The sequence below is a fragment of the Cherax quadricarinatus genome, chromosome 43 (assembly GCF_038502225.1).
Source record: "Cherax quadricarinatus isolate ZL_2023a chromosome 43, ASM3850222v1, whole genome shotgun sequence".
In the NCBI taxonomy this organism is placed as follows: domain Eukaryota; kingdom Metazoa; phylum Arthropoda; class Malacostraca; order Decapoda; family Parastacidae; genus Cherax; species Cherax quadricarinatus.
The window spans coordinates 22,658,902-22,683,394 of NC_091334.1; the positions used below are offsets into that span (position 1 = coordinate 22,658,902).

General features: G+C 43.8%; 1 protein-coding gene across 3 annotated transcripts in view; it reads left to right on the top strand.

The window, feature by feature from the left end:
• The first annotated feature begins 3,634 nt into the window (after positions 1-3,634).
• LOC128694298 (solute carrier family 23 member 1) overlaps positions 3,635-24,493 on the top strand; it is a 41,785-nt gene continuing 20,926 nt past the window's right edge. The window contains exons 1-6 of one of the 3 annotated variants that reach the window (XM_070093690.1): positions 3,635-3,651; positions 16,444-16,605; positions 18,956-19,113; positions 20,345-20,547; positions 20,798-20,924; positions 23,464-23,584. In XM_070093690.1, the coding sequence (XP_069949791.1) occupies positions 16,450-16,605; positions 18,956-19,113; positions 20,345-20,547; positions 20,798-20,924; positions 23,464-23,584 (765 nt within the window). In that variant the 5' untranslated portion in view covers positions 3,635-3,651; positions 16,444-16,449. Of the gene's footprint in view, positions 3,652-6,536; positions 6,763-16,443; positions 16,606-18,023; positions 18,071-18,955; positions 19,114-20,344; positions 20,548-20,797; positions 20,925-23,463; positions 23,585-24,493 lie in introns of those variants that run through there. The other 2 variants (XM_070093689.1, XM_070093691.1) reach the window with 2 other exon arrangements.

Sequence of the window (24,493 nt, forward strand, 5' to 3'; positions counted from 1 at the left end):
GATATACTTTAAGGACTAAGATGAGGGTGGTGTGATGGAAAACTTTGTGCCAACATGTTAGGGACACGACTAGGAAGAAAGAGCCTGTGAGATCGGATTTAGTATTCATTCTAAGATATTACACAAATGGTTTAAAAACTGACAAGTTAACTAATGAAACACTTGTGCAACATTTGCGTATCTTTATAAAGATGCCCGAATGTTGCAAAAATGTCTCATTCATTCTTAGCGCATCTGGGTGCTAGCGACAATAAAGTACTGAGTCTTGAATACCTTGTAGGAATACATGCGAAGTGCAATGTAGAAAGACAATGAATGAATAAACTTGACTTCAGGAGAGGAAACTATGTAGGAATAAGAACATTCTGGAATGTAGTACAATGGAAGAGGGACATGGAAAAAACTATACCAAATGTAACGATGGAGTGTTTAGCTGAAAACTGGTGGAAGGCAGAGGAAAAAATGATACCCAGAAGTAGAAGATACAATGATAAGAACAGAGCCCATGGTTCAATCAGAAGCACAAAGAGTCATAAAGTAAATGTTCATGGGCATCAAGAAATATATAGAAGGCAAAGAACAGCAGAAAACGAGAGTGAAGCAGAATAGCAAGAAATGAATATGCTTGGGTGAGAAGAGACTAAGAATGATGGAGCATTGAAAGCCAAATCTAAACTGAAATTGCTAGTCACATCAGAAGGAAGGTGACAATAAAGGAAAAGGTGTTAAGAAAGGAGGGGAGGGGAAGGAAGAGAGCTCGCAGGAAGTGACCAGGAAGTCTGTGAGTAGCTTAACGAGGGTTTTAATTATGGGGGTATTCTCGGAGGATATAGGAACAATACCAAGGAGTCAAAGATAAAAAAAGTACACCGAAGTGATGGATACAATGCGTACGACAAAAGAGGTGAAGAATCTACTGAAGGAGCTCTATATTTTGAAGTCACTGGGAAAAGGCAGCGTCTTTTTCGTGGGTTGTGGAAAAGTGTAAATCTCAGTGTGTGAACTACTGATTAACATTCACAGGTTAATTAATAAAGAACAACTGCCGGCGGTGTGGAAGATAGTAAAAAGAGAACCAGCATTTAAGACAAGGGACAGGAAGGTATAAAAAATTATAGACAAGTGTCAGTGACATGCGTATTACGTAAGGCTACAGAGAAGATAATCAGAAAAAGATAATAATCAGAAAAAGATGGAAATAAGTTATTTTTGTAAACAACGTTAAGATCAGGCATGTACATAATTGAGAAAACACTCTCGTGACAATTATCAACTACAGTTAAAAATGAACATATCAAACATAACATTTAAAAACAATACAGATAAATACATGAAAAAAAATACGATTGAGTCACAGATTAGCATGACTAGGATGAGAAATATGAAAATGTTATCTCTACAACTAGTACAAGAAAACAGGTACAAAACTCGTCTAGATCATCAGACACAACTCAGAATAAACAGTGGAAAAAATACAGCAAAGTCAAGATTCTAAGGAAAAGTCTTAACATGAGAGAGAGGTTACATACGGAACAGGTTAGTAACAGAGGGATAGATTATGTAAGGTTTGTCAGGAAACAGGATAAGTATTTCCTGACTCGGGCCTTAGTAATATAGATTACTTTTTGACCAATGGTTACAATCATAACCATATTTTTTAAAAGGGTCGACCGGTAAGCCAGCGGAAGGCCTCGGTCATATGACCAAAAGCTCCAGCTGCGGGTATTATAAAAAAAAAAACGTTTAAAGGTAAGAATAAAATACACAGATGAGAAAAATAGGTTCAAAGACAAAATTAAAAGCTTTAAAGACAAAGAAAATACGTTGAAAATAATAAAATAAAAGGAAAAAAAGTTTAAATAGGCTAGTCTCTAGTCAGATGGTTACATAATTTTTATTAACACATCGACCGTCTCCCACCTAGGCAAGGTGGCCTGAAAAACAAAAACTTTCATAATCATTCACTCCATCAACATAAACATATCGAACTATATTATAAAAGCGCAGTTTACAAGGAACATACAACAAATATTGCGTGGCACAGCATTAATGTGCTGCCTCCCTCATGCACTTATTTATACTCTTATTTTTCAAGTAAACATCTGTCCATCAATATATGGGCTTTACCTACCTGCAGCACATATTAACAATATCTCCTGACTCACTTGTTAGCAACGGGAACGCATATTCTGTCTGAAAATACTTCCATAAGGTGCAGAACGCAAAATGCTGCGCAATTGCAGCTCCTCCTCCAATTCCCTCCAAATTTTAACCTTTATTTACACACTTCTAAAACTCTTAACAATGTCGTAAACCAATTAATTCTACTTTATTAATACTAATATTATTTATTACAATAAACTACAGCACTAGAATGTTAAAGAGATGCAGAATAATGAGGTAATGCAAATTTGTTTTAAGTTAAACAAAATATACTGAGAAAACACATTGGAACAACATGAACCAAAGAGCATCAAGAAGCGTGAATCTTCAAATTATCAATAATCTTCGATTACTTACCACTTTTTTTTATAATAATGATACCAAAATTGGTATACAATACTGATAAGTTGAAGAGTAAGACACATGTCCAAAAGTTGGGTATCTTTATTGCTGACTTGAAACGCTTCGTTTATGCTGTAAGCTTCTCCAGTCAATTACAGAGACAGCAGGCGTAGTAGTTCAGTTAAGAAGTAATCAGTCCCTTAACCTTGGAGACATAGTGTAATTCACTGTCTTTACTTCGTTACTACGCCTTCTGCCTCTGTCTTCGACTGAAGAAGCCTACTGGGTAGGCGAAACGTCCCGTGGCTCAGGACGCTGGGCATGTTTCCATACTACTGCTGACCCTGTTCGTCTAGCACTAAATACCTGGGTGTTAATAAACTGGTGTGGGTCGCATCCTGCGGTACAAGACTAAAGGACCACAATGACTGACTTTCTTGGGTTAACCTGGGTGGCTAACCCTCCGGGGTTAAAAATCCTAACAAATCTTAAGCTGTCTTAACAACATTAGCGATGATTTAGTGTTGTTACACTGTATTATGCTCACACTTGCAGAGATAAAAGGTGCAAATATCTCGAAATAATGAACAAATTGTAAGGCTTGGTCTCAGACCGAGCCGGGGGGGCGTTGACCCCCGAAATCCCTCTCCAGGTATGTGCTAAAGTGTCGGTATTGGCAGGTATCGGTGAAAAAAAAAGATACTTGTAAAATATTTATAATACACATGTGCTAAAAGATGTTAGAATTAACACTCTGCCTCAGTGTTATGAGGGGTCACACACACACACAATACACAGCTTCAGCAGCAGATAAGTGGCAAGTTGAGAGGCGGGGTTAGGAGCTAGGACTTGACTCCTGCATCTACATATAGGTGAGTACGTACACAAGTAGCATAGCCTATTGGCTCTTATTCAAAGGTAGTCCTGCTTACTCACGAGTGCAAGAAAATAGCAAATCTGAGGAGCAGCCATTCCCGAGGAACAGACGGGAGTGCAGGAGGTGAGTTGTCTAGATATGATAAATAGTCTAAAGAACTAACTAGATAAGATACACAATACACAAATAACCCACACATATTAGAGAGAAGCTTATGCCGACGTTTCAGTCAGGCTTGAACCATTTACAGGTCACACTAACACACGAAGGTGAGGGAGCCAGTATATGTATAGAAAAGGGAGACAAGGACGGGACAGAGGAAGAAAGAAGTGGACAAGTAGTGGTAGAGGTAATGCTGGTAGTGGAAGTAGTAGTAGAAATAGTGGTGGTAGAAGCAAATAAGGAGAGTAGTGGTAGTGGCACAAGAGAAAGAAAGAAAATCTAATTTCCTTCAGGAGGAAAGCCAGGGTATGTGTAGTAAGGTAACGGATGAAGCTGTGGAGCAGGTTTAAACTAAAATTTACGTTAAGCTCTAAACCCATGTGGGTCATTCAATGCAAGACATGGTGGAGGCTTGATCCTCCGTCTGCTGAGTGCGAGACAGTTTTGTACTCCTGTGGAGCACGTAAACGGAATATTATGGTTGAATGAATGAAAGGCTCTAAAACTGGAGGATACTGAAAAAAAAAACGAAAGAGGTCATGGAAAAGGTAAAAGGGCGGGCAGATGACACAGCAATAATGAAGGAAGGCGTGGAGAATGGAATACATAAAGAAGGAAACATACTTTCAGAAGACGAGGAGGAAAGGGAAATAAAGAACACCAGAAAGGGAACAGTGAAGACCCCAATGGAATCAAAGGACCCCAATAAAAATAAGCCAGTCTGACTTTTTTTGGGTTATTCTAGGTTCTCTACACATATGCTACTTTGTATGATAATCTATGTAACTGTATTTGTGTATACCTGAATAAACTTAATTAAGACACGCCAGAAACACGGAGACCTAAGATAGTGAAAGTAGTTAGAAAATATGTTTTATGTCAGCATGTTAAGGACACGACAAAAGAGAAGGTGACCCAGTAAGATTGGATCTATTATTTACCACATTACATATGTCGTAGGTAAAATAAAATAAGAGAGGCCCCTGTGTTCTTACGACCATACAGTAGTGACCTTCGTATATCTTGCGGAACTAAATATTGACGATAGAGAGGTGGAGGGTGTTAGACACCAGACCTTGAAGGGATGAAAAACTACCTAAATGTAGCGCAGTGGGAAAGGAAGCTGAAGGGAAAGTCACCGAATGAGATGATGGAGTATTAGCTGGGAAGTATCGGGAGGTAGAGGAGAAATTCATATTAATAAGGGTGGGAAATCTCAAAAAAAAAAAGCTTGATTTAACCCAATATGTAAGGAAGAAAAGAAGAGCGCAAGATATTGGAGAAACTATAGAAAGCAAAGGACAGCTGAAAACAGAAGGGTGAGTATACGTACTAGCTAGACACATATTCGAAAGTGAGGCTGAGCAACGTTTTGAGAGTGACATAGCAGCAAAAGCCAAGACAGAACCAAAACTAACTGACAGTCACATCAATAGAAAGACAGTTAAACAACAGGTAATTCGACTCAAGAATGAAGTAAAGATCACGAGTCTATGAAGTGTTGAATTTTAAAGAGGTGTTCTTAATGGAAACAGGCAATAAACCAGAGGGCCTAGTGGGTACACCGACGAGTACTGGAAAACATATACACAACAGGGAAATAAGTAATAAAAAGCTTTTGACTCAGCTGAATACATTATAGTCAATGACACGTAACAAGGTGTCATCACAAATTCTGTGAGTTAGAGTTGAAGCAATAGCTAGGGTCTGTTAAAGACAATGGACACTGGGCAATTGCCAGAGATCTAAAGAACAGCGAATGTAGTCCCAATATTTAATTAATATTATTATTATTATAATCATGGGGAAGAGCTAAACCCGTAGGATTATACAGCGTCAAGGAACCTCCCTTGAAGGGTCCCAGTATTTAAGAAAGAATACTTGTATCCCAGCCAGAGCGTGTGCCTAGTTCCTAGGCCATTTGTGTATCCATATGCTCTTGCGGTACCGGCCACAGGATGGATATGGGGTGCACAATAAACCAGCCACTTCGGTGGCAAAATCTAAATTTCTTATCCAGCCAGAGCCGGGCGGTAGTCACAGTCAAGAGTCGGCTTATTTTGTTGGATGTACCATAGACATGTGGCTCCTCCTGCATGATAGAATGATGATAAATGGACTGACTGGAGTCAGTCTCCCTCTGCCTTAAGTCAATAAAGGTCAGTTGAAGTTCTTTTCGTATAACTGTTCTCAAACTGCTAAGTGACAGCTCAAGATTGTAATCCCTCTTTAAAGGCATATAACCTAACCAACTCATCAATTCTATCATGCCTCTGAAGACCAATGTGAGATGGAATCCACACAAGGTGTACTCCAACTCCACTGTCCAAAATCCTATCATACCTGTGTCTGGCTTCTCAGACAAGCATGCCGCAATTTCAACTTAAGTTGAGAGCATTTATTGATGACAGAGAATCAGTTACAACTAAAGTGTCAACCTTAGATACATGGAAGCATTTGAGTACAAGGAGTATGGCAAACAGTTCTGTGTGAAGAGTAGAGGCCCAGTTACTGATGCGTGCTCCAATTTCTTTATGAGAGTTATCACTCTGTATGACAGCAGCACTACCAGCTGCACCAGAGGACTGGTAAACAGAACCACCAACATAAATAATTCGTGAAAGATTGTGTTGTGTACCTAAGTCATCAAAACAGCTTAAAGCTGTACTGGAAATACGTCACTTTGACTTTTTTGGGTTATCCCAGGTTCTCTACACATATGCTGCTATGTATGACAATCTCTGTAATTGTAATTGTATATACCTGAATAAACTTACCTACTAAGGCATCCTGCTTGACTTCAAGGCGCAGCATTGGTTGTGATTTAGGAAGCTGACACAAGTAACAATAATTATAATAATGGTTTCCATTTGTGAACCCTTTTTTTCCAATATAATTTATATACCACATGTGATAGCTAAGGGGTTGAGTAGGTTATTACCTGGGCTCCATACTGGTGCAGCAGACTCAATGATGATGGGTGTGGCAGTTATATACGTGAGGCTGAGCATCAATTTTTGACGCATGTACACGACGGTTTAGGTCGTGTGCGCACGCATCCAAGTAATAACCTGGAGATGTGAAGAAGCAGTGGAGGGCTTCAAAGTGTGCTCAGTGAACGAGCAGCAGTCAACGTAGTGTGTGACTATCACCTGTGTGTCCCCCAGGTCACTCGTCCACTAGTGTCTCAGTCACCCAGACTCTGCAACCCATCACCAGTGAGTAGTTTATACATTTATTAACGTTAATAAATGATGTATATATGAGGGATGTGTAGACCAAGTATCTATATTGGGGCATATAAGTGAGTAATACTTAGATAAAGCTAAGGAAGTGTTTGTTGCAGTTATGAATCCAGAAGAAGGTATTTGATAGGGTGGCTAGAGAAGTCTTGTGGCAGATATTCCAGATGTATGGACTAGGTGGCGGGTTACTAAAAAAAAAAGTTGTTTTTTTTTGACAGTGAGACTCCAGTCAGGGTATATAGGAGAGAGAGGGAGAACTTTTTCTAGTAAAAACACACCTTAGACAGAGATCTGGAATGTCACAATAGTTATTTAACATACTTATAGATGGGGTTATATAAGAAGTGAACACTAGGGTGCTGTGGAGGTGGGACTATAAGATAATGAAGTTAATAAGTTAAAAGACTGGGCAGGCGATGCAAAATGCCGCCAATAAAAAGTAGGGGCGCCATTGGTACACTAAGAGAAAACACCATAAGTGTCCGGGGCCCAAAACTGTTCAACAGCCTCCCATCAAGCATTAGGGGAATTGCCAATAAACCCCTGGCTGCCTTCAAGAGAGAGCTGGACAGATACCTAAAGTCAGTGCCGGATCAGCCGGGCTGTGGCTCGTACGTCGGACTGCGTGCGGCCAGCAGTAACAGCCTAGTTGATCAGGCCCTGATCCATCGGGAGGCCTGGTCATGGACCGGGCCGCGGGGGCGTTGATCCCCGGAATAACCTCCAGGTAATATGAAGCGGAAGTTGACACAAGTGCTTCTTACCGATGACAAGGGAGATTCTGGAGAGAAGGTGCTAAGGTTGAGTTTGAGAAGATATATAAAAGAAGGAAATTAAAAATGGACACAGCAAGGTGATGAGAAGGAAAACAAAATAATTAGACACCGGGAAATGATATCCGATTCCAAGGAGTATGATATATATACCTGTGATATCTCTTATGATTAGTTTCCAGAGTTATCGTACTCTTTTTGAGCCTAGTCTGGGTCAGGCCTTCTGATTGTCTGGTCAACCAGGGTCGTTGTCCTCTGACCCACACATCCACCACAGTCTGGTTGATCTGGCACTCTACGTTTCCTCTTGGAAAGTCCTACACATGTTCCGGCAATATTTCTGATATACGCTGGTAGAAAGTTGAATAATAATGGACACTGGATGTTGTAAGATTTTTAGTAATATATATATTTCTAACTTGTATCATTGTTTAATGATGAAAATGGTATAAAATACCGAGAAGTTGATGAATAAGACACAGCTACAGCAGCCTCCACATTAGGCTTCTTCAGTCAAATACAGAGGCAGTAGGTGCAGTAATGAAGATGATGTAATCAGTCCATCAACCTTCTAGATAAAGTATTTGAGGTGGTCAGTCCCTCAGCTTGGAGAACGATGTCGTTCCAGACCATACTATTAAGTAAGTAAATTAGCTAGGATAACCCAGAAAAGTCAGACAAAGTGACTTATTTCCATTGGGGTCCTTGTAATATCTTATTATTTAAACCTTTAAAGTTGAGTCAAGTAAGTAACTCGAATGTATGAAAATCAAGGGGTCCAGTCTCTGGACCCATTATGTACCTTTGTAATCTTTTGACTACCGCCCACAGGATGGGTATGGGGTGCATAATAAACATATTAAACTAACAATAAAAGGAGATATAGGAACAAGGTAAACTGAGTTATTTGCATTAACATTAAAGAGAGGATCAGCTTACAATAATAGGTACATGAATGTTAAATATGTAAGAAATCACTCTCCTCCCTTTCTGTAGCTTCATTCATTAGGTACCGTTTAGCTCTCTTCTTGAACTGGTTCATGCTAGGACAGGCAGTCTGTTTCACTCATTTATTGCTGTACAATAAAAGGTGTTTGAAGCCTGTCTACCTACTATAGGTGCTACAAAATTGTGTTCCCTTCCCCTAGTACCATACTTGTATTGGTTCTCAGCCTTGACAAACTTGGCAGCAAGATATTCTGAATAGTCATTGTTTGTCAGCAATTTTATAAACGTGATGTAACTTCAGTTGTTTTACTCTGTCTTCAAAATTCAGCATATCCAGTTACCTGGAGGTAACCTGGAGGTTATTCCGGGGATCAACGCCCCCGCGGCCCGGTCCATGACCAGGCCTCCCGATGGATCAGGGCCTGATCAACTAGGCTGTTACTGCTGGCCGCACGCAGTCCGACGTACGAGCCACAGCCCGGCTGATCCGGCACTGACTTTAGGTATCTGTCCAGCTCTCTCTTGAAGGCAGCCAGGGGTTTATTGGCAATTCCCCTAATGCTTGATGGGAGGCTGTTGAACAGTTTTGGGCCCCGGACACTTATGGTGTTTTCTCTTAGTGTACCAATGGCGCCCCTACTTTTTATTGGGGGCATTTTGCATCGCCTGCCCAGTCTTTTACTTTCGTAGGGAGTGATTTCTGTGTGCAGATTTGGGACCATTCCTTCCAAGATTTTCCAAGTGTAGATTATGATATATCTCTCCCTCCTGCGTTCCAACGAGTACAAGTCAAGTGCTTCCAAGCGTTCCCAGTAGTTAAGGTGCTTGACAGAACTTATACGTGCAGTAAAGGATCTCTGTACACTCTCTAGATCTGCGATTTCACCTGCTTTGAATGGAGATGTTAATGTCCCAGGTCCCAGGTTCAGGATGAATCTTGCCATTTTATTCTGGGTGATTTGTAGTCTATCAGGTTTTTTTTAAGGCAGTACCATGAAGAGCAAGAATAATGTATATCTATATGGATGCTGCGAGCCTCAGAAGGTAGACACTGTGCCTATCTAAACAGGAAATTTAGCCTGGCATTTGCTTTCTTTACTACACTGTTTACTGTCAATTTTTACATGCTTGGGTCAAAGGGGTTTCCCAGATATTTCACTGAAGATACTGAAGTGATGGGTTCCCTATTACGCTGGACATTAAAATTATTTTCCCTTTTCAGTTTACTTTTCGTGCCACAGAGTATGGCTTCTGTTTTCCCGAGGTGTGGCGATAGTACATCCCAGTGCATCGTTTCAGCGTAAATCGTGGAAATGTTGTGCAGTTTGTGAGAGTTGGGTATGGTGGGAGTGCCCAGGTAGGGACCAGGCAGTGCCTCCCCCAACGCTGCCGGAGGGATAAGATAAGATTTCGTTCGGATTTTTAACCCCGGAGGGTTAGCCACCCAGGATAACCCAAGAAAGTCAGTGCGTCATCGAGGACTGTCTAACTTATTTCCATTGGGGTCCTTAATCTTGTCCCCCAGGATGCGACCCACACCAGTCGACTAACACCCAGGTACCTATTTGCTGCTAGGTGAACAGGTGTAAGGAAACGTGTCGGAATGTTTCCACCCGCCGGGAATCGAACCCGGGCCCTCTGTGTGTGAAGCGGGAGCTTTAGCCACCAGGCCACCGGGCCTGGTGATGAGTGTGTGGGTGGGGATGAAGCAAGCATTGTTGGTTTTAGAGAGTCACATGCCAATATCTTTCATGACGTGCATACCTGGAGTTTACCTGGAGAGAGTTCCGGGGGTCAACGCCCCCGCGGCCCGGTCTGTGACCAGGCCTCCTGGTGGATCAGAGCCTGATCAACCAGGCTGTTACTGCTGGCTGCACGCAATCCAACGAACGAGCCACAGGCCGGGAAACGAATGCATGTTGTGTTTGTTGTAGGCAGGACAGTGTGAACAACAGTGCACAATCAGTGTGTAGGGAAGTGCCCCTCACCCCCCCCTCCCCGGGCCTTGCCCGGTGTGTAGTAAACAGTGTGTAGGGAAGTGCCCCTCACCCCCTTTCTCCGGGCCTTGCCCCGTGTGTAGTAAACAATGGCCCTCTGTAATCTTTTAACTGCCGCCCACGGGATGGGTGTGGGGTGCGTGGTAAACTAACTCGCGCCTCAACCATTCAGCTCCACCCGACTCACCCACCCAATTCCTAGCGCCACCACCACGTCAGCGATGGCACTGCAGGGACAGCGCCATGGGGTTCGACCGCAACGCAGCTGTCGGGTGTGCCACAGGCAGTGTGCACTCAGTTCCTCAATCTTCAACATCCCGTGCACACGGTGGGTGTCTGGGCACCCAGAGGGCTCCAGGTGGCATCAATCAACAGCCCCTCCAGGCAGACATAGGTGACAGTTGCCGTGCCTTCAAACCTTTACAGAGGGCCTGGTGGCTAAAGCTCCCGCTTCACACACGGAGGGCCCGGGTTCGATTCCCGGCGGGTGGAAACATTTCGACACGTTTCCTTACACCTGTTGTCCTGTTCACCTAGCAGCAAATAGGTACCTGGGTGTTAGTCGACTGGTGTGGGTCGCATCCTGGGGGACAAGATTAAGGACCCCAATGGAAATAAGTTAGACAGTCCTCGATGACGCACTGACTTTCTTGGGTTATCCTGGGTGACTAACCCTCCGGGGTTAAAAATCCGAACGAAATCTTATCTTAACTTGGTGTCCACCAGGATGTTGACACGTCCCCAGGATGCCTCTCCCATGGGCTGCTAGCGGAGTCGCTGGCCTCTCCTGCAAACAGATCCCGGGGTAACATGCTGCTCTTTGCAATGGTTGTCTGGCTGTCCTGCCGAGGAGGGACAGGCACCTAGCAACGTCTGTTGGCAAAGGATGAATTCCCTACAATGTTTGTTAACTGATCATTACTCTGAAAATTGTTCATGATTGTAATCATATGTTCACGATTGTGACCAGCTGTACCTGGAGCTCATTACCTTTGTCAATTCTCATTATTGTAACCAAATCTAGTTCAGTACCTTTGTAATTAGTCATGAGTGTGACCAGCTCTACCTGGAACTCATTACCTTTGTACTTGGTCACGATTGTGACCAGATCTAGTTCATTACATTTGTAACTTCCTCAGCTATTAAAACTTTGGGGTCCAGTCACTGGACCCATTATGTACCTCTGTAATCTTTTGACTACCGCCCACAGGATGGGTATGGGGTGCATAATAAACATATTAAACTAACTACTAATTATTTGCTGCAAGGCACTAGTTCTAGTGATAATACATTACCTTGTGGGTCTTTACCTGACACTAACAGAGCACTGTCTTCTGCATGCAACAGAAACTTATACTTGACACTGATCAAATCAAATCAAATCAAAGTTTATTCTCTATAAGGACTACAATGCGGGGTTTACAGATTTTGGTTATTGTGTGGTTTACATGTAATAAAATACTAATTACAGAGGGGGCCACTAGAACACCTAGCAAGGCTAGGCATTTCGGGCAAACTTAGATTAAGACTTAACCCTAAATTATTACAAATTGTGGAGTAAGTTGACTAAATACTAAGTGACTAAATACTAGTTTGTGAGTCTAGCAATGTGAATGCTTTAGTTTTGGCACAGTCCATAGTTTCTATATTGGAGTATCACAGGCAAACTTGTGACTAGTTAGGAATCATTATTTTAAGATTAAGATACGTATTTCTGTGCTTATAGTCAGCAGATAGTGGAGCCAACAAGACTAGAAAACACACTTGACCTTATCTTCACAAATAATGAGGACCTGATAGGAGACATAAGAATATCAAAAAGAACTAATTCCGATCACAACCTAATCGAAGTCCAGACGTACATGCATAGGGGTCCTGATCAGCAGAATGCATGTACCTGTGAAGGTTTCTTCACAAAATAGAACTTCAACAACAAGAACATCAACTAGGACCAGGTAAACCATGTCCTAAACGAAACATGTTGGGAAGATATCTTAAATGACATGGATCCAAACCAGTGCCTTGAAAGGATCAACTTCCTGGCAGCTGAAGCATGTTCTAGGCATATTCCCCTAAGAAAGAAGAAGAGCAGGAGTAAACTGGAGAGAGAAAGATGCTCCCTTTACAGAAGACGACGAAGAGTCACTGAGCTCCTCAGGAGGGCTAGAATATCTGATACACGAAAGGAGGCGCTGACCAGGGAAGTGGAAACTATCGAACTTAAGTTAAATGACTCTTACAGGAACCAGGAGAGACAGGAGCTTAAAGCTATTAGCGAAATTGAAAGAAATTCAAAATATTTCTTTTCATATGCCAAAAACAAGGCAAATACCACATCTAGTATCGGGCCCTTACTCAGACAGGATGGGACTTACACAGATGACAACAAGGAAATGAGTGAAATATTGAAATCCCAGTACGACTCTGTGTTTAGTGAACCACTAATCAGTCTGAGGATCGACGACCCAAATGGTTTCTTCATGAATGAGCCTCAAAACTCCATAAATGTATGCCAGATTTCCGACATTACCCTAACTCCGATAGATTTCGAAAAAGCCATTGACAACATGCCCATGCACTCAGCCCCGGGCCCAGGCTCGTGGAACTCTGTTTTCATTAAGAACTGCAAGAAACCCCTCTCGCGTGCCCTAAGTACACTATGGAGGAGGAGCTTGGACATGGGTGAAATTCCACAGTCGCTTAAAACAACGGATATAGCCCCACTCCATAAAGGCGGTAGCAAAGCATTAGCTAAGAACTATAGACCAATAGCTCTGACGTCCCACATCATAAAAATCTTTGAAAGAGTGCTAAGAAGCAGGATTACAAATCACCTGGATTCCCAAAATCTGCACAATCCAGGGCAACATGGGTTCAGGGCAGGTCGCTCCTGCCTCTCACAACTACTGGATCACTATGATATGGCCTTGGATGCACTGGAAGAAAATCAGAATGCAGATGTAATATACACAGACTTTGCAAAAGCCTTTGACAAATGCGATCATGGCGTAATAGCCCATAAAATACGTGCTAAAGGAATAACTGGGAAAGTGGGGAGATGGATCTATAACCTCCTAACAAATCGAACACAAAAGTAGTGGTCAACAGAGTTAAATCGGAGGCTGCCATAGTGAAGAGCTCTGTTCCACAAGGCACAGTACTCGCTCCCATCTTATTCCTCATCCTCATATCATACATAGGCAGAGATATACATCACAGCACCGTATCATCCTTTGCGGATGATGCTAGGATCTGCATGAGGCTGTCATCTGCTTAGGACTTGGTTAACCTCCAAGAAGATATAAACAAAGTTTTCCAGTGGGCAACGGTAAACAATATGATGTTCAATGAGAACAAATTCCAACTACTCTGTTATGGAAAACTGGAGGAGATAATAACTAGAACAGAGTATACTACAGACTCTGGCCATACAATAGAGCGGAAAAATAATGTAAGGGACCTGGAAGTAGTAATGTCTGAGGATCTCACTTTCAAGGATCACAACAGTGCCACGATCGCACGTGCAAAGAAAATGATAGGATGTATAATGAGAACGTTCCAAACGAGAGATGCCAAGCCAATGATGATCCTTTTCAAATCACTTGTTCTCTCTAGGCTGGAATACTGCTGTACATTAACATCTCCATTCAAAGCAGGTGAAATCGCAGATCTAGAGAGTGTACAGAGATCCTTTACTGCACGTACAAGTTCTGTCAAGCACCTTAAATACTGGGAACGCTTGCAAGCACTTGACTTGTACTCGTTGGAACGCAGGAGGGAGAGATATATCATAATCTACACTTGGAAAATCCTGGAAGGAATGGTCCCAAATCTACACACAGAAATTACTCCCTACGAAAGTAAAAGACTGGGCAGGCGATGCAAAATGCCCCCAATTAAAAGTAGGGGCGCCATTGGTACACTAAGGGAAACACCGTAAGTGTCCGGGGCCCAAGACTGTTCAACAGCCTCCCATCAAGCATTCGGGGAATTGCCAATAAACCCCTGGCTGCCTTCAAGAGAGAGCTGGACAGATACCTAAAGTCAGTGCCGGATCAGCCGGGCTGTGGCTCGTACGTTGGACTGCATGCGGCCAGCAGTAACAGCCTAGTTGATCAGGCCCTGATCCATCGGGAGGCCTGGTCATGGACCGGGCCGCGGGGGCGTTGATCCCCGGAATAACCTCCAGGTAACCCCCAGGTGAGTGTAAGTGTGAACCACCAGGTGGTTTTTATGTAGTTAGTTGACGGGGTGTATCAGGGAGATACAGGGATCCAGAATACAACCATGGGGAACCCCACATAACTTCACCTCTCGCAGTTTTCACGGGAAGCAAATAATACTGGGCTTATCATAAGCAAGACAGAGTGAACAATGTTAATATTCTAACTCCTGATGCAGGATGTACAATGACTATTCAGTCTCTCCGTCCTGTCCTTGGAAAACCGATTAGCTTTAATGGCATACTTGACAATAATCGTTATTGCCCGCTGAAGTCCCCCAGTCTGATAGATTTCAACACCTTGTACGAGCCCCAACCTGCGTGATGGACTGTGACGAAGTAGCATAGGTAGCGTTTGTCCCCACTGTGTTTACCTGGAGAGTTACTATCATACAGAATACAATAGCAACACATGCTGATATATCCAATTTTAGTAAATAAAAAAAAAATCCCTTGTGCCCCCTATAGGGCAGAGGACTCATCGCCGTGAGTTCAAACCCTACCTGTTCGGTGATTTTCTTTTTAACCCTAGAGGTTTTCATCATCTTGAACTCCTTCCACACTCTTGCTGCACCCAACATGTCAAACCGCGTCCACACACCCCTAGTTGGGAGGATGTTAGTTGAATGAATGCTTGCTGAATGGATGCTGGTTGGATGGATGCTGATTAGATGGATGCTGATTGGATAGATGTCGTTCCTCTGGCTAGCAGCCAAAGGAACAGCACAGCAGCAAATGTTAGAAGCAAATGTCGATCCTCGTACTGTTTCGTTGCCTTAACAGTAATGGTGTCTCCACAGATTTGGTGGCTGTCTGGTTCAAAATGTCTTCCCGTGGAAAGTAAGGATCCACAGCCCCCTCGAGCATCTGAACACACCCCAGTAAAACCCAACACACATTATTTTAAATCCAATCAAAGCAACAGGACCTTTCCACATGTCCCGTAGCTCACTTGGTAGCGCACTCAGCTCACTGAGGTCCGTGGTTCGATCCCCGGTACGAATGGAAACATTGGGTGCTACTTTAAGACATCTACTGTCCCTGTAGGCACCCGGGTGCTAACTGAATGGTGTGGGTCGAATCCTGGGGGGACAAAATTAACTTAAGTTGCCCGAAATGCTCTGCATAACCAGGGGCTTTCTATACAGTAAGTCACTGATGTCAGCTAGGTCTGTATAAGTAGTATCATGTACTTGTAGAAATAAAGATTATTATTATTACTACTATTATTATCATAAGATCAGCCGTCCGCACGCAGCTGGGAGACTCGCAGACCAGGAGAGTGTAAATAAATACTCCACTATTCTAGTTGCTACACCCACCATAAACACCTGGAATAATTTTACCATCATTTGATAATGTTTACCGAGCCGTGCCAGCAAGATGCATCGACTCACTGCCTTTCTCGGTCATCAAATCACTAAGAAATTTTCCCAGAGCGGACAGTTTGATTTGCCTTCTGCATCAACAGAAAAGGGAGGAAAGACAGACCTACCAATCTCTTCACCTACAGTGAGAAAAATCAGATTCCGACACAGGTGCCCAACTTCATGACTCCAGTTCACGGTTATTTCATTCTAATTTTTATGAACTGGTAAATGTATATTTCGAAGTTTTCGCATCTGCAGCAGTCTTCTCAAGAAATATTTGTCATCATCTATGAAAAGATCCTCATATTTTTTTTAATTCCTTCTCTTTCTCTCTTTCTCATCAGTTAATAATGGAAGATGAGAACTGTGAGATGTTAGGGCCGCCGGCGACACTGGTGAAGCAGCAAGATGAGACTCTTCTACGACCTTCAGGCGTCGCTAATGACCTTATATACTCTATAGAAGATGTACCTCCCTGGTACCAGTGTATGGTGTATGGCTTCCAGGTGAGTACCTTCATGGTACCTGTGTGTGGTGTATGGCTTCCAGGTGAGTACCTCCCTGGTACCTGTGTGTGGTGTATGGCTTCCAGGTGAGTACCTTCATGGTACCTGCGTGTGGTGTATGGCTTTCAGGTGAGTACCTTCATGGTACCTGTGTGTGGTGTATGGCTTCCAGGTGAGTACCTCCCTGGTACCTGTGTGTGGTGTATGGCTTCCAGGTGAGTACCTCCCTGGTACCTGTGTGTGGTGTATGGCTTCCAGGTGAGTACCTTCATGGTACCTGTGTGTGGTGTATGGCTTCCAGGTGAGTACCTCCCTGGTACCTGCGTGTGGTGTATGGCTTCCAGGTGAGTACCGTCATGGTACCTGTGTGTGGTGTATGGCTTCCAGGTGAGTACCTTCATGGTACCTGTGTGTGGTGTATGGCTTCCACGTGAGTACCTCCCTGGTACCAGTGTGTGGTGTATGGCTTCCAGGTGAGTACCTCCCTGGTACCTGTGTGTGGTGTATGGCTTCCAGGTGAGTACCTCCCTGGTATCAGAGTGTGGTGTATGGCTTCCAGGTGAGTACCTCCCTGGTACCAGTGTGTATAGTGTATGGCTTCCAGGTGAGTACCTCCCTGGTACCATTTGTAGTGTATGGCTTTCAGGTGAGTACCTCCCTGGTACCAGTGTGTGGTGTATGGCTTCCAGGTGAGTACCTTCCTGGTACCAGTGTGTGGTGTATGGCTTCCAGGTGAGTACCTCCCTGGTACCTGTGTGTGGTGTATGGCTTCCAGGTGAGTACCTCCCTGGTACCAGTGTGTGGTGTATGGCTTCCAGGTGAGTACCTCCCTGGTACCTGTGTGTGGTGTATGACTTCCAGGTGAGTACCCTCTTGGTACCTGTGTGTGGTGTATGGCTTCCAGGTGAGTACCTTTCTGGTACCAGTGTGTGGTGTATGGCTTCCATGTAAATCCCTCCCTGGTACCAGTGTATAGTGTATGGCTTCCAGGTGAGTCTCTTCCTGGTACCAGTGTGTGGTGTATGGCTTCCAGGTGAGTACCTCCCTAGTACCAGTGTGTGGTGTATGGCTTCCAGGTGAGTACCTCCCTGGTACTAGTGTGTATAGTGTATGGCTTCCAGGTGAGTACCTCCCTGGTACCAGTGTGTAGTGTATGGCTTCCAGGTGAGTACCTCTCTGGTACCAGTTTGTGGTGTATGGCTTCCAGGTGAGTACCTCCCTGGTACCAGTGTGTATAGTGTATGGCTTCCAGGTGAGTACCTCCCTGGTACCATTTGTAGTGTATGGCTTTCGGGTGAGTACCTCCCTGGTACCAGTGTGTGGTGTATGGCTTCCAGGTGAGTACCTCCCTGGTACCAGTGTGTGGTGTATGGCTTCCAGGTGAGTACCTCCTGGTACCAGTGTGTGGTGTATGGCTTCCAGGTGAGTACCTCCCTGGTACCAGTGTGTGGTGTATGGCTTCCAGGTGAGTACCTCCTTAGTACCAGTGTAGTGTATGGCTTTCCAGGTGAGTACCTCCTTAGTACCAGTGTAGTGTATGGCTTTCCAGGTGAGTACCTCCTTAGTACCAGTGTAGTGTATGGCTTTCCAGGTGAGTACCTCCCTGGTATCAGTGTAGTGTATGGCCTTCCAAGTGAGTACCACCCTGGTACCAGTGTGTGTGTTGAGACATTCAGACATCTGCTCTTAAATCATTCTCTCTTATTTCTGTTCCTCATGTTTGATACCATATTATATACGTCGTGCCGAATAGGTCAGACTTGAGATTTTCACTTAAATAGCAACGCTCTTGCCGAATAAGGCAAGCGAAAATTTGTCTATACAATAATTTCGTGAAAATCATTCTGAACCAAACGAAAAAAATGTACTTCATTGTGTTTGTTTATTATTAAATTATTGTAAACTTATCTGAAATATATTTATTTGGATTAGATTAAATTAAATTGCGCCTGTTATAATAAGGTTAGGTAAGTTTTCTGAGGTTCTTTTGGTACAAAATTATTAATTTTTGCATTAATATAAATGAAAAAAATATATCTTTAAACGTACTAGAGAAAACTTTAGAAAGGACTTAATTGCAACAACCACGGTTTCAGTCCCCGTCCATTACTATTATTATTATTATTAATAATAATATTATTATTAGTATTATTATTATTATTATAGCCAAGAACTAGTGTTGTGGTGGGTTACAACACAATAATCCTGGCTAGTGGGCTGTTACAACACAATAATCCTGGCTGGTGGGCTGTTACAACACAATAATCCTGGCTGGTGGGCTGTTACAACACAATAATCCTGGCTGGTGGGCTGTTACAACACAATAATCCTGACTGATGGTTTGTTACAGCACTACCTGGCCATGATAGGAGGGACTATCTCTAAACCCATCATCTTGGCAACCTTCCTGTGTCTGGAGGAAGATAATCCCGCCCGAGGAGCACTTGTGTCCACCATCATCTTTATGTCTGGAGTGATTACCTTACTACAGTCAACCGTCGGTGTCAGGTAACATCCACACTTCTCAGTTAACATCCACACTTCTCAATTAACATCCAAACTTCTCAGTTAACATCCACACCTCTCAGTTAACGTCCACACTTCTCAGTTAACATCCACACTTCTCAAATTTAACAACGTTATGTCTCTCCTTGTAATCCATCCCTCAGTTCCATTATCAGTCTCGTTCCAAACCATTTAAACTGTGTTTTAGTTTTCTGATATTCGTGATCAGCTGAGGGCGCCATGTTGGCGCTGCATACGCCAAGCTGGTCCTAGAATGTGATGTATACAATGTCTTAAACTGTTTACAATGTTTACAAACATGAAACTCGGGCCAGAGGAGACTCAAACCTGTGAACTTGAGGGTAAACAGTCTGGCTTGACTTGCGTACTGTGTTCCAAAGTCCGAACCTCCTCAGGTCTGAGTACAATTTCGTCCAAATTTCTAACATAGACTCTAGGAGTACGGAAGTGTATGCGGGAAAAGTTTCATGAAGATTGTGCAATAAATAAAGAAACAAAAATTAAAAAAAAAAATTAAATTGCAACAAGTATGTCGTCATCCTGAAATGTTGACAATGGCAAAGTTATTTTGGTTACTAACACATGATAAAGTAATGTCAAGTGGGTTTTTCCATGATCTAAAATTATTTAAGTCTTTTGTAGTCCCCACAAAAATCAGAGTTATGTTTAAACTATTTTTTTCAGTTTTTACATTTTACGCCCATGGTATTGGAGGGAATTATTGTCAATATTTTAACCTGGGTTTGGAAAGCAATAACCCTAGAATATCTGTTGGAAAAATCATAATGATCGGTTCATAAATAAAAAAGTTACAATAATAAACATTAGATTTTTACTTATAGGCCTACCGTAACTAATGATGTCATCATCTCATTTATTATAATTGTGATAACTCAATTAAGAATTATCGTAAAGAGTTGACACATACACCAAAATGTTGCTAGATTTAAGAATGTTTTTTTTCTTGTAAGTTTAACTCCTTCACCAATTCTCATAATTTTTTGTATAGGCCTACTGCAACTGACTACTACTTCCCTTCTCTGGTCTGAATGCGTATAACGTACGAGGTTCGATACTCTAACGTCTTAGACGGGATACAGAATGTCGTGACCCGGTTACATCATCGGGTCCTCTGGCTTCATGTAAATATTAATGATGTCCTTAATGAATCCCTTGTAGAGGCTGCTGTTACCTGCCTCTTGTGTCGTCCTAGGCTACCCATCATCCAGGGTGGTAACTTCGCCTACGTAGTGCCCACGGTAGTGTTGCTTACCAGCACCTACGAGCCTTGCAGTGCCCTGCCCCTGGCCAACATGACCGTGGCGGCGAAGGAGGAAGTGTGGCAGGAACGTATTAGAGAGGTGCAAGGCGCCATCACCGTCTCTGCTCTCTTCCAAGTGTTGATCGGCTTCTCAGGTGAGTTGGCTCGCTAGGTTAGTCAGGAACAGGAAACAGGATAAGTGTTTCCTGACTAGGGTCTCAGATGATGACCCGCCGTTCAGAGTAGGCAAGTGTACATTACTTCGTGGGTTTGTTACTGTTGGCTTAAATGGCTGTGGCGGTCTCTGAAGTGTCGTAACTTCTCAACCTTCCAGGTGCTGTGGGAGTGTTGCTGTGGCGGATAACACCACTGACATTGGTACTGATATATGTGTCTCTCACATAGGTGCTGTGGGAGTGTTGCTGTGGTGGATAACACCACTGACGGTGGTACCCACAGTGACACTGGTGGGTCTCTCACTCTTTGACGTGGCTTCCAAGGAAGGCGCTGGACACTGGGGCATCTGCCTTCTGTGAGTACACATATGTATAGTATTTTTAATTTTGTACACAGTTATGTGGACTCTATACACATGCATTTATACTGTGGGTATATACAGTCATGTATTGCGTGTACACACTCGTGTCAGGTATATACTGTACCTAAATGGTCCAAATAACCGACAAATTGATAAATTACACATGTGCAACACTTTGGTATCTTTATTGTGGAAACGTTTCGCCACACAGTGGCTTCATCAGTCCAATACAAAGAAGAGTAAAGATCAGAAGTAGATTGAGGTAATCAGTCCCTCAGCCTGGAGTCGATGTAATCAGTCCATCAATATTGATAAGAATACAGCACATGCGCGAAGAAGTGGCTTATATACTGCAGACAGGTGAGGTGAAGCAGTCGTAGGCGGTGTTACCTTGGACAAATCCGCAAGTAGAAGTAGGTCATGACTGTAGGTTAGGCAAGCGTAGAATTCCCTGTATCAGGGTCCTAAGATGCAAGATGTTGCTGTGTCTGACAGGAATGTAGATAAACACACACACACACACACACCCACACACACACACCTGTGGTGAGCAACATACGCTTAACCCACAAGGGGACTGATCACCTATCATGGCTAGGGTACTGATCACCTATCATAGCTGAGGGACTGAACACTTATCATAGCTGAGGGACTGAACACCTATCATGGCTGAGGTACTCATCACCTATCATGGCTGAGGTACTGATCACCTATCATGGCTGAGGTACTGATCACCTATCATGGCTGAGGGACTGATCACCTATCATGGCTGAGGTACTGATCACCAGTCATGGCTGAGGTACTGATCACCTATCATGGCTGAGGGACTGATCACCTATCATGGCTAGGGTACTGATCACCTATCATAGCTGAGGGACTGAACACTTATCATAGCTGAGGGACTGAACACCTATCATGGCTGAGGTACTGATCACCTATCATGACTGAGGTACTGATCACCTATCATGGCTGAGGTACTGATCACCTATCATGGCTGAGGGACTGATCACCTATCATGGCTGAGGTACTGATCACCAGTCATGGCTGAGGTACTGATCACCTATCATGGCTGAGGGACTGATCACCTATCATGGCTGAGGTACTGATCACCAGTCATGGCTGAGGTACTGATCACCTATCATGGCTGAGGGACTGATCACCTATCATGGCTGAGGTACTGATCACCAGTCATGGCTGAGGTACTGATCACCTATCATGGCTGAGGGACTGATCACCAGTCATGGCTGAGGGACTGATCACCAGTCATGGCTGAGGGACTGATCACCAGTCATGGCTGAGGGACTGATCACCAGTCATGGCTGAGGGACTGATCACCAGTCATGGCTGAGGGACTGATCACCAGTCATGGCTGAGGGACTGATCACCAGTCATGGCTGAGGGACTGATCACCAGTCATGGCTGAGGGACTGATCACCAGTCATGGCTGAGGGACTGATCACCAGTCATGGCTGAGGGACTGATCACCAGTCATGGCTGAGGGACTGATCACCAGTCATGGCTGAGGGACTGATCACCAGTCATGGCTGAGGGACTGATCACCAGTCATGGCTGAGGGACTGATCACCAGTCATGGCTGAGGGACTGATCACCAGTCATGGCTGAGGGACTGATCACCAGTCATGGCTGAGGGACTGATCACCAGTCATGGCTGAGGGACTGATCACCAGTCATGGCTGAGGGACTGATCACCAGTCATGGCTGAGGGACTGATCACCAGTCATGGCTGAGGGACTGATCACCAGTCATGGCTGAGGGACTGATCACCAGTCATGGCTGAGGGACTGATCACCAGTCATGGCTGAGGGACTGATCACCAATCATGGCTGAGGGACTGATCACCAGTCATGGCTGAGGGACTGATCACCAGTCATGGCTGAGGGACTGATCACCAGTCATGGCTGAGGGACTGATCACCAGTCATGGCTGAGGGACTGATCACCAGTCATGGCTGAGGGACTGATCACCAGTCATGGCTGAGGGACTGATCACCAGTCATGGCTGAGGGACTGATCACCAGTCATGGCTAAGGGACTGATCACCAATCATGGCTGAGGGACTGATCACCAGTCATGGCTGAGGGACTGATCACCAGTCATGGCTGAGGGACTGATCACCAGTCATGGCTGAGGGACTGATCACCAGTCATGGCTGAGGGACTGATCACCTTGTCCTCTACTATACAACTTTATTACAGTATAGTGACGTAGTGTGCAGTATATAATGATAATTGTCATGTATAAACTACTAAATAGAAAGCCTCTTATGTGGGCAAAACGTGTTTACAATGATACCCATGTGGTGCACCATCCCCTTCCTTGGATCAAACCTAATTGCCTCCCATTATCCAAACTCTGCTTAATCTGGTTTAAATGTTCTCAGTGAATATAATAATAATAATAATATCTTTTGTGTCAACGTGTATCAACGTATATCAACGTGTATCAACGTGTATCAACGTACATCAACGTATATCAACGTGTATCAACGTGTATCAACGTGTGGGTGAGGACAGCACTGTGACGCTCACAGTGCTCTTCTCTCAGCACATGAGGGACCTGAACGTGCCCTGCCCGATCTATAAGAAGGGTCAGGGGCTCTCCACCGCCACCTGCCAGCCCTTTAAGACACTGTCGGTAAGTATACCAACTGTTGACACCACCTGTCAGCCCTTCAAAACACTGTCTTAAGTATACTAGTTGTTGACATCACCTGTCAACACTTCAAAGACACTGTCTGTAAGTATACCAGCTGCTGACACCACCTGTCAACCCTTCAAGACACTGTCTGTAAGTATACCAGCTGCTGACACCACCTGTCAACCCTTCAAGACACTGTCTGTAAGTATACCAGCTGTTGACATCACCTGTCAGCACTTCAAGGACACTGTAAGTATGCCTGCTGCTGACACCGCCTGTCAACCCTTCAAGACACTGTAAGTATACAAGGTGCTGACACCACCTGTCAGCACTTCTTGAGTCGTTTGCGCTAAATCTGGTTCTCTTCAAGGTGTTGATCTCCGGCTCTTGGACCTCCTCGAAGATCTGAGGAACAGTTGGTGACGAGGGAGCTGGGGTTATAGGATACAGGGGATACCTATCTGGGATCACTTATGTACAGGAAACTGGGGTTATGGGATATAAGGGGTACCATAGGCAACCTTTCTCTTTCCACCGTATCAACTTACCTGAGTATCTTGCACATCATTATCATGTCTCCTCCTGAATCTTCTCTCATCTAATTTCATCAGATTTCAGTTCGTTCTCTTCGTCAATGACCAAGGTCCTCAAGCTTGATCGAAGCCTTGTTACTTCGACTGGGTCGCATCCAGGGCGAGGACCTAAAATAGGAACCCAGCAACAATAAGCCACACTGCTTGGCTTGCCTGAGTTATCCTGGGCTATTATACTACCTGGGTTACTTATCCAAATGAAATAATTTCTTCCTCAGCACTGTGAGTGTTATGTACTCTATCCCACAGTTGTTACTGGCTATCATCATAGTGTTATGTATTCTCTTCCACAGTTGTTACTGGCTATCATCAT